At 41.9% G+C, this 14250-nt stretch overlaps 2 protein-coding genes across 7 annotated transcripts in view; one reads left to right on the top strand and one right to left on the bottom strand.

The window, feature by feature from the left end:
* The first annotated feature begins 1078 nt into the window (after positions 1-1078).
* pdgfrl (platelet-derived growth factor receptor-like) lies at positions 1079-7423 on the top strand. The gene is made up of 6 exons (XM_072664169.1): positions 1079-1307; positions 2208-2487; positions 3186-3337; positions 3655-3954; positions 4927-5063; positions 6429-7423. The coding sequence occupies exons 1-6, from the start codon at positions 1253-1255 to the stop codon at positions 6618-6620; spliced, it is 1116 nt and encodes a 371-aa protein (XP_072520270.1). The 5' UTR covers positions 1079-1252; the 3' UTR covers positions 6621-7423.
* The window catches only part of mtus1a (microtubule associated tumor suppressor 1a), a 33139-nt gene continuing 26192 nt past the window's right edge, over positions 7304-14250 (bottom strand). For 4 of the 6 annotated variants that reach the window (XM_072664163.1, XM_072664165.1, XM_072664167.1 and 1 more), the window contains 7 exons: positions 11697-11911; positions 11257-11362; positions 11053-11126; positions 10857-10952; positions 10262-10378; positions 10012-10109; positions 7304-8847 (listed from right to left, as the gene is read on the bottom strand). In XM_072664163.1, coding sequence (XP_072520264.1) covers positions 8631-8847; positions 10012-10109; positions 10262-10378; positions 10857-10952; positions 11053-11126; positions 11257-11362; positions 11697-11911 — 923 coding nt within the window. In that variant the 3' untranslated portion in view covers positions 7304-8630. The remainder of the gene's footprint in view (positions 8848-10011; positions 10110-10261; positions 10379-10856; positions 10953-11052; positions 11127-11256; positions 11363-11696; positions 11912-14250) is intronic. The other 2 variants (XM_072664164.1, XM_072664166.1) reach the window with 1 other exon arrangement.

Genomic DNA, 14250 nt, shown 5'->3' with positions numbered 1-14250 from the left:
ATTTTTGTACTGTTGAGTGGGACTGTATAGTGACTGTAGTGTTCACTCTTGCATTACCACAAGATTATACTGTCAGTGTTTTTGGCAGATGAGTAAAATACTAACACATTGGGAGATTATTCACCACTTCAGCTGAGATTTAATTAAAGTATAAAGACTTTATGAGTTATCATAACCTAAAGTATTCGAGTTGTTGTTACATACAATGCTTAGTATCTTAAGTCCATTCATTACTTATTTTTTTCATTTGTTCAACAAAACTTACATTAATTGAATGTGACATATTTATGCCTTTGATGTGCCTAACTAGTTAAAGTAACAATATTTTGACCAGTTTTCCAAACTTTTGCACATGTAAATTAATGCAGTTTTTAACCACTGTAAGGCCTGCTTGTCCTGATGATCCAGATGTGCTTCAGCTCACAGACCTTACATTCTATTAGAATTCTATTGGTATTTTTCTACAAATCTAGCAGTTTGTCATAGATATTAGCCATTAGCTATTGGAGCCCTTCCCTCCCCTATTGATTTTCTGTTTGTCAAGGCCCAAAGCATAGCTGTTCACTCCCAGTCCCAGTTATTGCTGTTCCTCACAGAATAGCTTCATCCAACCAGGCAATGTTTAAAAGCCTTCGTAAGTTCTGGCAGATGTGTTAGACCCAAGGACACCACTAAACACCAAAATGTTGGAGATTTTCAAGGTCAGGGAGTGAAGATCTCTGCCAGAGAGGTTATATGAGTGCAGTATTACTCAAAAAGTTGTGCATTAAGCAAGGCATGTCTGGCATGTCAGATTTTCATGGTGAAACCAAATGCTTTTGTTACTACATCTCCCACTGGCCTCATTTGATGTGTTTTATGTTGAAACCGGCCGCTGAGAAAAGATTAAAACAGAATTAGGGTTGCTAAGGCTTGTTCTGATCATTAATGAAACTAAATTGGAATCATACTGGGCAGTAAGTCCATGTTTATTGCACAAATCCTGCTGTTGCAGGACAAATAGCAGGAGGGCGTCTTAAGGCCCACCAGAGGGCACCAGAGGATTGCCATTTCTGGTGCGCCCAGATTTTCAGCAGCTGGTGGGGGGAGTTGCAAGGCTGAACCCATCATCCCCTCTTCTTGTAGAGGATGAAGCTCAGAGTGTAAACAGGGCAGACGGTTCTTGCAGAGAAAGTCCTGCAGCTTGGGCCTTCTGTGCAAACAGGGAAAAAAAAAAGCTCCTTGCACTACTGGACTTGTCCACTCCTTCACCATGAAGCTGTGGGTCCTGCTCACACTGACACTGCTCCTGCTGGAGCTCCAGAATGGTGAGCCAGTCTTCCTTTTTCATTCTTCGTGCTTTGTTGTTCATCTCCCACGGACATCCACAGCTGTAATTTCGAAAGTAATTGTGGGCGTGTGGCTTGTGTAGTTTGCCAGGAGTGACACTGGTGTTGGTGGCGATGAAGAGTCCAGATTCCAGATTCAGGGAATGAGGTTGGGCTGGGGAGAAGAGCGAGCTCTGCTTTGGAACAAAGTCCTTGTTGTTTGGAATCAAACCTCTTAACCTCTCTTCATTTGCAGGACTGTGACTGTTTTCTTCTCTGCATGCTTGTTGTATGTGTCTACTGTGTTCCGACAATGGAAAACTTCATATTTTACCTTTGAGGCACCATCAAACCCTAGAGGGATCTGAGACAGTCGTTTCGGCCCATTTTGACCTTTTATTATTACTGTTAATATTTGCACCTCAATAATGTCAATTAGGTCTATGTCTTGTGACGTCAAGTTGCAGCAGACTTTGCAGACTTTGATGTTAAATGAGCTGACCTTTCTGAACATCGTGCATTGGTATGGAGAACAAAAAAGACATATTTCCTGCACTGCTGTTTATACAGCTGTGGGTTGGAAACACAAAACTGGAGTAGCTTTCCAGATGGGAGTTCCACCGATCTGTTCTCCATCTCCACTCCTTGGCTCTGCTACTGGACCAGAGCAGTGAAACACTGAAGGAAATTAGACACCATTGCTGGTGAAATGGCAATCCACTTTCCATTCCTTCATTACATGGCAGAAAAAAGGGCTGGTATGCTCATTTGTCTCCTAAAACTTCTCTCACCTTCCTCATGAAATTTCTGTGTTATCTAGCATCTTCATTTCATCTAAGTTCCAGCTGTCTCCAGCAGTCTAATGGCTTTGAATGGTGCTTCTTTCTCATGCTGACCCAGGTGTGAGTCAACAAGTCAAGAGTCAGAAAGAGGCCTCAGAGAACCGTCTCAAGCCTGGACGCAGGAGGGTCAAAGTGCCCTACCCCAAACCAAATGAGAATAAGGTCGGAGGAAAAGCTCAGTCTATTCTCACCCAGGTTCTGGACAAGGGCCGGTTTCTGCGCCTCGGTGATTCTCTAACCTTAAACCCTGGCAAAACATTGGAACTCAGATGTAAAGGGACCAAGATTGGATGGGCGTACCCCTCTTACTTGGACACGTTTAATGACTCCCGTCTCAGGTATTCAATATCTTAAGATCATCTACACCAAGTGTTCCCAGCCTTGTAGCCTTAAACCCTCAGAGATCCAAGCACTGGTTTTGTTGATAAATCTTTTGGTTGTTGACACTGAAAGGTACATATGAGCACACAAAGGCTCAGAAGGAAAGGTCAGACTGGTTAGTGCTGACAAGAAGGCTATGCTAACTCAGATACCCATTCTGTACAACTGTGGTGAGCAAAAAAAAAACATCTCAGGATGTATAGCCCATTGAACTTTGAAGCCAACGGGCTAAAACAGCAAAATACCATGTCTGTCTGGTCAAAGAACAGAAGGCTGAGGCTGCAGTGGGCACACGCTAACCAAAACTGGACAGAATCCATGAATGTGAATCCATGGTCCCAGCCTAACTTCTAATGGCTATTTTAGCATTAGAATGAACATGGACTAGAGTCTCAAATGAGTATTTCCAATATTTTGGAGTGGCCTGAGGTCCTGTCTGACGCTGGACAGTGGTCCTTCATAACTTCATAACTTGGAAACAACTGCTATTAAAGAATTGTTACCAGGATCTCTGAGGGTTAATTGTCACCCGTCTCAGTTCGGAAGACTGTGGTTAGCTATCAGAAATGTTGGATTATGGCTGTAAACTCTGCTGAAGGTTAGAAACAACATAAATTGGATATTTATTGGATCCCTTTCGTTATGTTTGTGTCAGTGTTAAGCAGAACGGAAAGTTCGGTCAGTTGACCTTGACATCGCCATCTGCTGCTGACACGGGAGAATACAGCTGTTGGGTGGTGCTCTGCGATGGTGAAGAGTGCGAGAAGGATCCCGATCGCACCTCCGCCACTTACATATACTTTACAGGTATAACACCACTGCTTTATTTAAGTACTCACATACACTATAGGTTCTAAAGTTTGTGGACACCCCTTCTCATGAATGCATTTAGCTACTTGCACAGAGATGTGCAAACGTACACACACATAACTTGTCTATGTAGAGAAGAGCATTATGGAGCACTATCGGCTTATGCCTATACCTCTCAATGCCCATAGGCATGGGCTGATGGTGTTCCATCCAGAATGTTTGGAATGAGTTGGGGAGTTGGGGTTTAGGTGGGGTGGTGATCAACCAACATCCTGATTTTTCCATAATGCTAATATTTTTATCTCTCTGCAAAGACAAAGATGAGCTGTTTGTCCCGTCGGCCATCCACTTTGAGATCGTATACCTGCGGCCTGACAAGCCTGCCACTATTCCCTGCCGAGTGACCACACCAAAGGCCTCAGTCTCACTGCATAGGGAAGTGCCTCCAGAGGAAGTCCATGTTGACGGAAGCCTGATCTCCTACAATCCCACTAAAGGTTTCATTCTTCAGGAACCCAGCCCAGAGCATGGAGGGGCATACTACTGCAAGGCCAACAGCACCACCAAAACCACCCCTCAGATCTCCACTAAGTACCAGCTGCTCTATGTGGAAGGTTAGAGGAACGTTACTGATAAGGATACAGGGAACTGTGTTTTAGCATGAGTAGTGGACTGATGGTCTATGTACTGCAGAAAATGGTGCTTTTTTTCACTGTATTTAGAAAAGGACACCTATTGACCAATTAAATGGAAACCTGTGGGTTGTTTCAAAATGTAATGCATAGAAAACGTGTGCCTATATAACACTCAATCTGCAACCGTTACCCTTCCATTACATGCTTACACTAGACGTAATAGGGGTTCAGTACATGTGGTACAACAGAAAGACAGCTCAAAGAACCCTTTGGATGCTTAGCTGGATTTTTGTCTGGTTCAAGGATTTTGGCATTGGTGAAAAACCTTGTGTTGAGGGTTCTATATACCACCAAAAAGGGGCTACACTATCACTGAATTCAAATACTCAAATTTATGATGCTACAGAAAACTGTTTTTTAATACCTAGCTCTGGATGAATGGACCAATAGAAATGCTCTAAATTACTTGGAATAAACTCTTATCTTACATTGACTTCCATTCAGAGTTAAGGACATATTTGCCTTCAACGTCATAGAACATAGAACCACCCCAAAAAAGGTTTTCCGACAAAACCTTTAACCAGGCAAAGAACCATCTAAGCATCCAGAGGTGTACTGAACCCCTATTACTTCTAGTGTAAGCATGTAATGGAAGGGTAACGGTTGCAGAATGAGTGTTATTCAGTCACACATTGGTTTTTAGAACCATTGTTTTTCTTTAAGAACCCTTGAAGAACCCAAAGATTCATGATTGCATGAGTTATGTGGCATGTGCAATCAGGCAGGCGTTCCAAACTACAGTTAAATTCACACATGGTAATCTACAGTACGCAGCAAATGCAATAGATAGATCCTAGGATTACTCCTTTGACATGAAATAACTGCATATGAAGGAGAAGCAGAACTTGATGTGGTTTGCTGACGTGCATACTCTCCTCTCACTTATTCTAGTACCCAGTGGTCCACCTTTCGCAACTATTCAGGCCTCCTCGAATGAAGTGAGAGGAGGGGACATCTTTAACATCACTTGCACAGTTCTGGGGGAGCCTGAGGTTGAGGTTAACTTCAGCTGGAGATATCCGGGTCAGGTAAACATTGTATGGTCAAAGAAGAGTTGCACAGTTTTTCTGTGGAGGTGATACGGGAAATGTTCAGCTAAAGGGTTGTCTGGTGGTCTCCTTCATTTTTTATTTATCCTAAATATTTCTCTGTAGTGACCCTAAACCAGAACAACTGCCCACTGGCTTTGATTATACATTTGTTGTGAGTCTATGGCTGTTCAGTTTCTTTTTCTAAGTTCTGGAAATTAATATTATTGCTAGTCATGGAATTCAACTGCAATATACAGACATGGCAGAGTGAGGTTGAAGCATGCTGAAATATTGCTTTAATTGATAAATTGATTTTATTGATAAGAGCAGGAGCTCATGCAAAAGTTTAGGTAATTGTTTTTATTATTGGGAAGCAGGAGACAGCCTTAACTGCTAATCAAGCTCACATTCTGATTGGTTAAGAACCATTCTAATCGTACTGATATTTGTAAAAAAAAAAAAAATAAATAAAAAAAAATGGCATGGCTTATTCACACAAAAACTGTATGGAATTCTCATTACAAAGTACAGCAAGTTTGGAGTCGCGAGTACAAATGCCCGAAAACGCGGGCGGAGCAAAAACAACTTTAGGACTGTACTTGGCTTGGTGTGAACTTCTGAATGGAGCTGTACTTGGGCTGCAACTGATGAAGTCCACAGGAACACAAGTTCAGACAAGAACGCAGACGGAGAACTCTGTTTTCACACTCTGTTGACGTGTGAAAAATTGCAATCACAATAACACTGCAATCAAATAATAGCCACGATGTAATTTGTGAGAACACACTCCCTCTTATAAAATTTAGCAAAGGTACATTTGCAAAAAAAAAAGGAACTGCATTTTGTAAAAAGAAAAACAGCATGAAAAGAACACCTCCCAACTGTGAAGTGTGGGTGTGGCTATGTCATGGCTGTGTTGCAGCCAGTGGCATTAGCAGTATTTCACAGGTCGATCATGGAGGCAAATGTCAAACCATATGTTAAAAGGCTGAAAAAGAAGGAGGGTGGCTTCTACAAGAAGACAATGATCTAAAACCCTGAAGCTTCTGGAATGGCTCTTACAGTCCCCTGACCTAAACGCCATAGAACATTTGTAAACAGACAAACGCAGCAAGACAGCCCAGAGATATTTAAGATCTAAAGGAAGAGTGGGGCAAAGGTTCAACTGTAAGAACTAAAAGACTTTAAGCTACTACTAGACTTTAATGCACAATCCACACAAGCTGGATTAAGCTTGATTAGCTACAGAGGCCAGAAGGCCTCTATATTAAACTATTTTGGCGTTTTCACATTAAGGAATTCCATCAATTCAGCCTCCGATGACATTTACCTTTACTCCCCCTCTTTATGTTCCCATTCCAGGACCAGAGACCAGTCAGTATTCAGAACTCCTGGAGGCTGATAAACAGAGGCGTGGGCTACACAACTCGCATCTCCCAGAGTGTGATGACTGTGGATGATGTGGAGACTATCGATTTTGGGAACTACATCTGCACAGCCAAAAACGCTCACGGAATGACATCGGTGGCCACACTCATCAACTCGTACGACTAGCTCCATCAAGAAAGCATCAAAACTTGAACAGACTGTTTACACCGAGGCCTCTTTCTGCAGATTTGCATCAGTGAAGCTTCTTTAAATGGATAAGTGACTGTAAGGCTATGGAATAAACTGCTTTTTACATGCAAAAGAAGTATATATACAGAAATAGTAAGAACATTTTTCTGTAGTTTTTGTACAGATAGGTAACACTATTATTTCATGCTATTTTATTTGTTTTATCCGCAAACATCTCCCAACTGAGGTCCAACTGAGGACTTCCCAAAGTGCTTCTTCAAGTATACACTCCAGTATACATTACGCCACATAATCCTATCCACAGGCATGCACAGGAGTCCGAGAAGTCAGTGTGTGTTACACGGTTTGCACATGGCTGGCAGGGAACGTAAAGTAAGGCTGACGGTGGAGCTCAGTGTGGAAAGTGTGCTAAGCCTCTAATGGACTCCGTATGTGGAATGTGCAGTTCAGGCTCAGTGCTTATTTTGGTTCAGTGTTACACACTTTCCCATTTTCTCCTTTCTCTCACAAAACAGTCCTGTCTATGCTTTCTGGATTTTTGCATTAGTGCTGCCATTATCACTGCAGCCGGTAAAGGTTAGCGGTTAACATTGGCCCGTAAAAGACTATTACATTCGTACTTTCAACCAGAAGAGAAATGAGTGTCATTCCAACTCAACTGTTTTCAATATGACTTTATTTATTTGCATATTTCAAAGAGTTTCAGCTTCACACACAAACTTAATACCCACACAAATATCTTAGCTACACTTAGCTACCAAATAAACTCATACACGTTCCCTCTTCGTTTCACTTGCTCTTGCATCCCAAACTTACTTACACATTTGAAAAAGAGTCAGACCTTAAAGCTGCAGTAGGAGATTTCAGACAGTGAGGGGTGCTCTTGAGGCCACTGAAACATGCACAAACAGTCCTTTCTATTGGTCCCGTGGTCATATAGGCTAGTCAGGGGTTGGGGAAAGGTGGCAGGTGGGGAGTGTACTACTTTAGCGATTGATAAAGGTTCTAAACTTGAGTTCATATTTGTAAAAATGGTAGATTTTCCTCAGTATATCTGGACAGTAATGAGGCTGGTTAATGTTCTGAAGCTTAAAGAAAGCACTTGCACTTCATGAAAAGAACACCTTGCCAACTGTGAAGCATGGGGGTGGATCCACAAGCTTTGGGTTGCGTTGCAGGCAGTGGCATCTGGGGAAAAAATTATTCCACAAAATACCATATTTAAATGCACTGTTATGAACATGGCTGATTTCCATCACTAGATTGGGGCAGTAAAACACTTTAGATATCACTCATTTGTTTCCAATCATGTTCTCAAAATTTTAATCGAATATAACTGCATGATTTCTTGCACCTTGTACCTATAACCTTGCTCTTCAAAATACGACAAGATGAGAACACAGACCAACTTATACTGTTAGCTGACGCTAGGCTTTTGTTCTTATGTAAAACAAGTGATAGTACTCAGGTACATTAAAAGGCTCCTAGTGGTAAAGCTTTTTTGAAAAATCACCAAAAGCCCTCATTCTTTGATTCTGATGGCACACTAGTCCTCTGCATAGAAATCAAAGACAGACTTTAAAAAAAGCATTTCTTCAAAAAGACAGCCATTAATGTGCTGATGACGCAAGACTAAAGGACAATCCAGTGAAGGAGACACTATCCGAAGTTAAAGAAAAGAAAGGGTACGAAAAAAAACGGTGAGAACAATGTACAAGCCCTGAGATTTCTTTTTTTTTTCCTCCCCAAAATCAGACATGAAAGGCAAAAAGTACAAAAAGGTGGCCTCATTGGTTAAGTGCTTCTGTGCAATATTTCCTTCAGTCTTTATTGTCGTTCAACTGTACAAGGTTCACCTGAGAGTAGATCCATTTTGGATTAATGTCCTTCAGGCGACAGGTCCCACACCCCCACACAGCTAATATAGCTTTCAGCATAGAGGAGGAAGTCTTTCAGAAGCTGCTTCCAGAAAGCTAAGGGCCAGTGTTATCTGGGTGATATGGGGGGGCTGGAGAAGAGGCCTGAGTTGCGAGGGCTCTGGAGAGTGATGGAGGGTGACGAGGGGGACGTTTTTCGGGGGCTGCTCAGGTCTCCGTTCTGTAACTTCCATAGTAGCTCCTCATTTTCCATAGACAGGCGCTTGTTGACTTTGGTCTCCTTCTGAAGAGATTCTTGTAAGACGGCCTGCTCTGTGGAGAGTTGCCTGAACGGGGGAAAAAAAGAAATGTAGCTACAGAATAATAAGCACTGGTACAAAAGAAATATCAGGATTTGTTCCCATAAGTAGTTCAAACCATCTTCCACCACCAGCCATATGTCAGAACCAGCTTGCTTGTTACTGAACAAATCACAGCCATTCAGAAACAGTTTCAATACTTCAGCAACTTTGGACACATTGGGCATTGACTTCAAATGTGGCGATCTGTGCCAGATCTGTGCCATAGTCATGTTGCAAGCTATCCTTAGGACAAGCGTATGGCGAAAATGAACTACAAGCAGCACTTGTATTGAACACCCTTCTGATTAATGAAGGAGCAGCCACTGCTGACAAAGGGGTTTAGTTTTGCGCACACAGCTTGTATTAGTGCAACAGAAAAGTGCTGCCAACAGGACTGGGCGCTCTGGAGTTGACAAATCAAGCTCAAGGTCCATGCCCAATGCCAAACGTCAGTGGAATTGCATTCTCTGAAGCGATGGAGCTCTATCCAATAGCTTTGGTACAAGTTAGAAAGACATTTGTGATCCAGAACTAAATCATCCAGCATCAGTACCTGACTTGACACTAATGCTCATGTGGCTAAAAACAATCAGATCCCCACATGTTCCAGCATCTGGTTTACAACCCAACAAGAAGAGTAAAGGCTGTTATTACAGCAAAGGAGGAGAAACTTTCTAATAATAACCTTGACTACTGGACAGCGTATGTATACAGTTATTGACTGTGGTCCATCAGTTGCTGTGGTGCATAATTGGCCAGTCACCCTCTATCCTTCCCGTTAATTAAAAAAAGGACCAGTGCTGACCACATAGTAGATTTTGGACTAATCACAGTACAGCGGTGTTAGCAACATGGTTGTATGGTGGTAGTGTTTGTTGAGCTTCAAGTGAGCTATTGATGAGCTACTGGTACAAGTGCTGCAGGTCCAGCAGCTCTGCTGGGTGTTTTAAATACTTTAGTGTCACTGGGGGTGTGCACAGTCTACCAAATCAAAAATAACTCAACAGCAGTCCTGTGGTCACAAACTGTCCACTTATTAAGTTCTAGAGGATGTTTGTTTACATGTTGTACATGAACAAAATGAGACTTTAATTGGACCAGCAAGTGTGTCCTAGAGCGGGCAGAAAGTGTGTAAATAGAGTATAATACCTCGACAATGCAGCATGTCTGTCCATCCTGGCTTTTAGGTCCTCGTTTTCTTGCTGGACTTTCTTAAGGCATTCGTCAAGCTTCACGTTTTTCTCCAGCTAAAATAATGCAAACTAATTAAAAGAAAGACTTGGACCCAATCCAATTGCTTCTCAAGCTTAACATCCAAAGCACATACATAATGGAACATAAAATATAAAAATCAATGAAGGCTGTGGAAAACAATGGTCAAAATAAGAGTGGGCCTTACCAGTTTGTCCATTTGCATAAGTTTTTTGTCCTGTTGGTGGATCTGCTTGTTTTTAATATCAAGCACCACTTTCAGACTTTCCAACTCTTGCTCCAGGTAGAGTGTATGGGAGTCCTTCTAGAAACATCAAGAGTTAGCAAGCCAGAAGAGTATCTGCTTATAACTACAGACGGCTACCTCCTGGTTTTAAACATAGATTAATCAGCTGGACTGGTAATTGGATATATTGGTGATAAAGGAGGAAATACACAGCAGCACTTTTTTAGTATGTAATTTGCGCAAGAGTCTTTTGGAAACGCAAGGCACTGAATGACTCGTGTACTCATGTTATTGTCTCACTATATATAGCAGGCCAAATAGTTCAGTAGAGGGTCCTTATCTAAATCCTCTGGTCTGCAGGTTGCAGACCATCAGATCACACATAACACTGTTGAAAGGGATCTGTCTAATATTAACCAGCCACTCCCTGAAAACTGTTAGGCCCTAAATGGCTAGAAAAAGTGTTCAAACACTGCTATCAGTAGGCACTATTCCTGTCTAGCTGATAACAGAAAAACAGCATCATAGAGGTCAAGAGTGTTGGTGTAAAATGTACCTGGCATTTTTCTGCCAGTTCTCTTCTTCGGTCCTCTTCTGCTTTCAGCCTCTCGCTGAGCGCACAGTTCTCAGCTGTGAGCTCCTCAATTTGATACTGAAAAAGACAAAATGGGTCATTGTCCAGGTGTATATATATATAAATTAATGTAGTAGTATATTATATAGTACTAGTTCTTAAAATACAACTGTCTTACTGATAACATTGCCTCAGCATCTTTTAGTTTTTTTTCCACAGTGTTCATCTCCTGCTCATGAGATTTTCTAAGTTCTGAAAGAGAAACCAGCAAAAGGTCAGCTACACTAAGCAAACCGTACCATGTTTCAAGGCAGAAGACGTATGGACTTTGCATATGGAACATTTAAACAGCTTGGGAGGAGAAAGAAAACATTCGACTCACCTTCAAAAGATTCTTCATAGTGCTGTTTAAGGCTCTCCACCTTCTGTCCATGGCTGGCTTCCAGTTCTTGCTTCAGATCCTCATGCTTGGCTCTCATCTCCTCCAGCTACATAAGCAGAAAAACAGTCTCAGTATCTTAAGCACTTTGCCAAGTGTTTGAATGTTTGAGAAACCTAACAGAATGGGTACACAAAAGCAAGCGAGCGTCTAAGCCCAAATATAAATCACTCGCATAGTGATGTCTGAACACAAATGGAAACTTAGTCACCCTAAAAATCAAGTAACAGTTAAACACACAACCGAAGAAATAGACATCATGAAATATGAGGGGGAAAAAATCCCTCTGGATTACTTTCACAGTAAATCACGTAGGCATCCATAAGGACCTTGTGTGTCAGTTCCCAGAACCACCTGGAATAAGAACAATGCTTGTTGCTCACCTGCTGCTCCATCTGGGCTTTGCACTTGTCTGCCTCATCCTGGTATGCATGGTGAACCTTCTCCCACTCAGCTGAATAGAATGTCTTCAGGCGTTCCTCCAGGTCTGACAGGTCTGAGCGGTGTTGCTCCTGGACTTTCTGCAGCACTCCATCGAAGGCCGCCCGCAAATCTTCCTTCTCCTGCTCCAGGCGTTCGCATGACTGCGATGAGCTCACTGGGAAACAATCATCATACCATGTCAAAAGGTATATTTCTTCAACTGACTGATAGACAACACCACAAAGAGTGGACAATATGGCAAAGAATGTTCATATTACAAAAATATACAGATCAGATATGCATCAGCAGAACAGTAATGCCACAGAACCTATGATATGGGAGGATGGAAAGTCTATAAGGCCATTTATCACAATAACGATTACACATTCCCATCACCCATCACAAAATGCATGTTATTACGAAACGTCTTTAAACATTAAGGCTTTTAACCAGTAAATTCCACAAGTGTTCAGAAGTGCACTTGCCTTGACCAGTGATCGCTTCAAAGACAAGCTATTAAAAAAAAAAAAACACACACTTGCTGCCTCAACATAAGGTCCTGCCAACACTCCACTGTATGATTCATAAGAAAAGCATCCTGTTCTTGGATACACAGTTGTCACCACAGTTATGGAATAACCAGCGGCACTACAAGCAAAGCTACATCTGTTACATGAGACTACATGTCAAGTTAAAAAAAAAAAAAAAAAAAGTTACGACAGATGATCGCATCATAGCTTTTCTAACAAGGACTGGGCATGAGTTTCTCATGTGTCACAATCAGCACAGGACTGGAGATATTCCCCATTTCTGAATAGCTTCTCTTATTGTCAGCAACAGATGCACCTTAAACAATTCCCAGAGGGGCTCGAGACTCTCTTAAGACACACTGTTCTTGCAGTTTGCACAGAGTCAGGCGACTGCTGGGATCACAGCTGCAGCTGCTTCTCTTTATGTTCTACAGTACAGTACAGTGTGTAAAAGCCAGCCATCTCAATGCAGCAGCAAGCTACTCCTGTGGGATCGCTTGCAACTCTGATTTCTGGATTCAAACGCATGCCCAACGTCCTTCAGCAGTTCAGATGGCAGTCTAGAAGGGTTGGCTTTGACTAGATAAGGCTGGCAAATACAAAACCCCTGCACCTTATAAAACTGAACATCTAGTCACGCTACACAGGTGGCAAATGTTTCAAACTCTACTCCACTCCAGTTTATGTGGCAGTAATATCAGATCTTCTCAGCATCCATGCTACCTTCAACAACAAAACTGGCATAAACATGCTAAATTATTTTTTGAACAAACGTCCTTCATTTGTTTTCGAACTAGCTTACCACAAATGCTGACTCATGGGTCAAAATGAGTCAAAAAGAGGCCAATAGAGTCAATCAATTTGTGGCTGTAGCCCAAGACAGTCTATTAGACAATCCCTAGAGCAAACGGTTACACCCTACACAAACACCTTAATCAAATCATGCTTATACCAGTGACTGTCATGACTGAGTCATGAGTGCGATCTGGGGAAAAAAGATCACTTATTATTTAGCATACTGCATGGTGCTCTGTAACCTGTCCCCAGTATAAAGCATGATATCTGCAGTACCAGATACAGGGGATGAGCCAGAGCCAGAGCCAGCACTCACTAATGGCTGGATGCATTTCATAAATCTGCAGTGTAATTCTATTAAAGGGTAAATTTATGCTGCAGAGCTCAGATTCAAAGACTATAAATAATCCAAATAATGTGAGCGAATGGAAAAGCAGTAGACAGGCAGCAGGAGCCTGAACTTGGGGACAGGGGCAGGCACGTCATGACTTAGACATGTCCTCTGTACAACTGATATGATCGGATTTTAGATACTGGAGAAATCTAGAGAGTTGGCGGACTTTCATGGACACAGCCAAGGAAAAGGGGTTAGAATAATGAAGAAACTAGATGTAAATTGTATTTTTGGTTTGTCCCAGTGCGACCAAAGCCGATAACTAGTGGTGGTGATGGAGAAAAAAAAAAAAAAAAATGTAAGGACCAAAGCTTGTGACTCAGGCATGACTGATTTGCTCAAAGCCCCCCCTCCCAATACCAATTTACATTAGTGCAATTTAATAAGACTAAGCATTTTATATGCCCAGTCTGGAGAGATGCCAACATAAGGCCTCTCATGGTCCAGTAAGCACACTTCAGTGACATCACTGAAACCAAAAACTCAAGACAGCTATATTAAATAGCAAGTGAAAAATCAATAACTGAAGCTTGAGCTGGCATCAAAATAACAATGTCCAGCATTAGTATGGTTTATATGAGGCTGTCTGAGGCAGTGGTATGGTGTCTAAAGCTGTTCTAGATGGCTGGAATGTGCTAATAAGCTGAGGCGCAGTGATTATAACGGTAAAGAAAAAGTATGTGCGGGATTAAGAGCGTCAGACACAGTGGGGGAAAAAAAAGGCATAACAAAAATAGAAAATGCAATTCCTGAAAAGCAGGTGGGGCTTGAACATACTAAAATGTGAACCACTGA

This window comes from Salminus brasiliensis, chromosome 19 (assembly GCF_030463535.1).
Source record: "Salminus brasiliensis chromosome 19, fSalBra1.hap2, whole genome shotgun sequence".
Classification (NCBI taxonomy): domain Eukaryota; kingdom Metazoa; phylum Chordata; class Actinopteri; order Characiformes; family Bryconidae; genus Salminus; species Salminus brasiliensis.
The sequence above is the reverse complement of the archived record's forward strand: the minus strand, read 5'-3'. Positions and strand labels throughout refer to the sequence as shown.

Coding starts and splice junctions, on each gene's coding strand:
- pdgfrl (XM_072664169.1), top strand. CDS start 1,253: ATGAAGCTGTGGGTCCTGCTCACACTGACACTGCTCCTGCTGGAGCTC. Junction 1,308..2,207: donor CCTGCTGGAGCTCCAGAATG/GTGAGCCAGTCT, acceptor ATGCTGACCCAG/GTGTGAGTCAACAAGTCAAG. Junction 5,064..6,428: donor GCTGGAGATATCCGGGTCAG/GTAAACATTGTA, acceptor TTCCCATTCCAG/GACCAGAGACCAGTCAGTAT.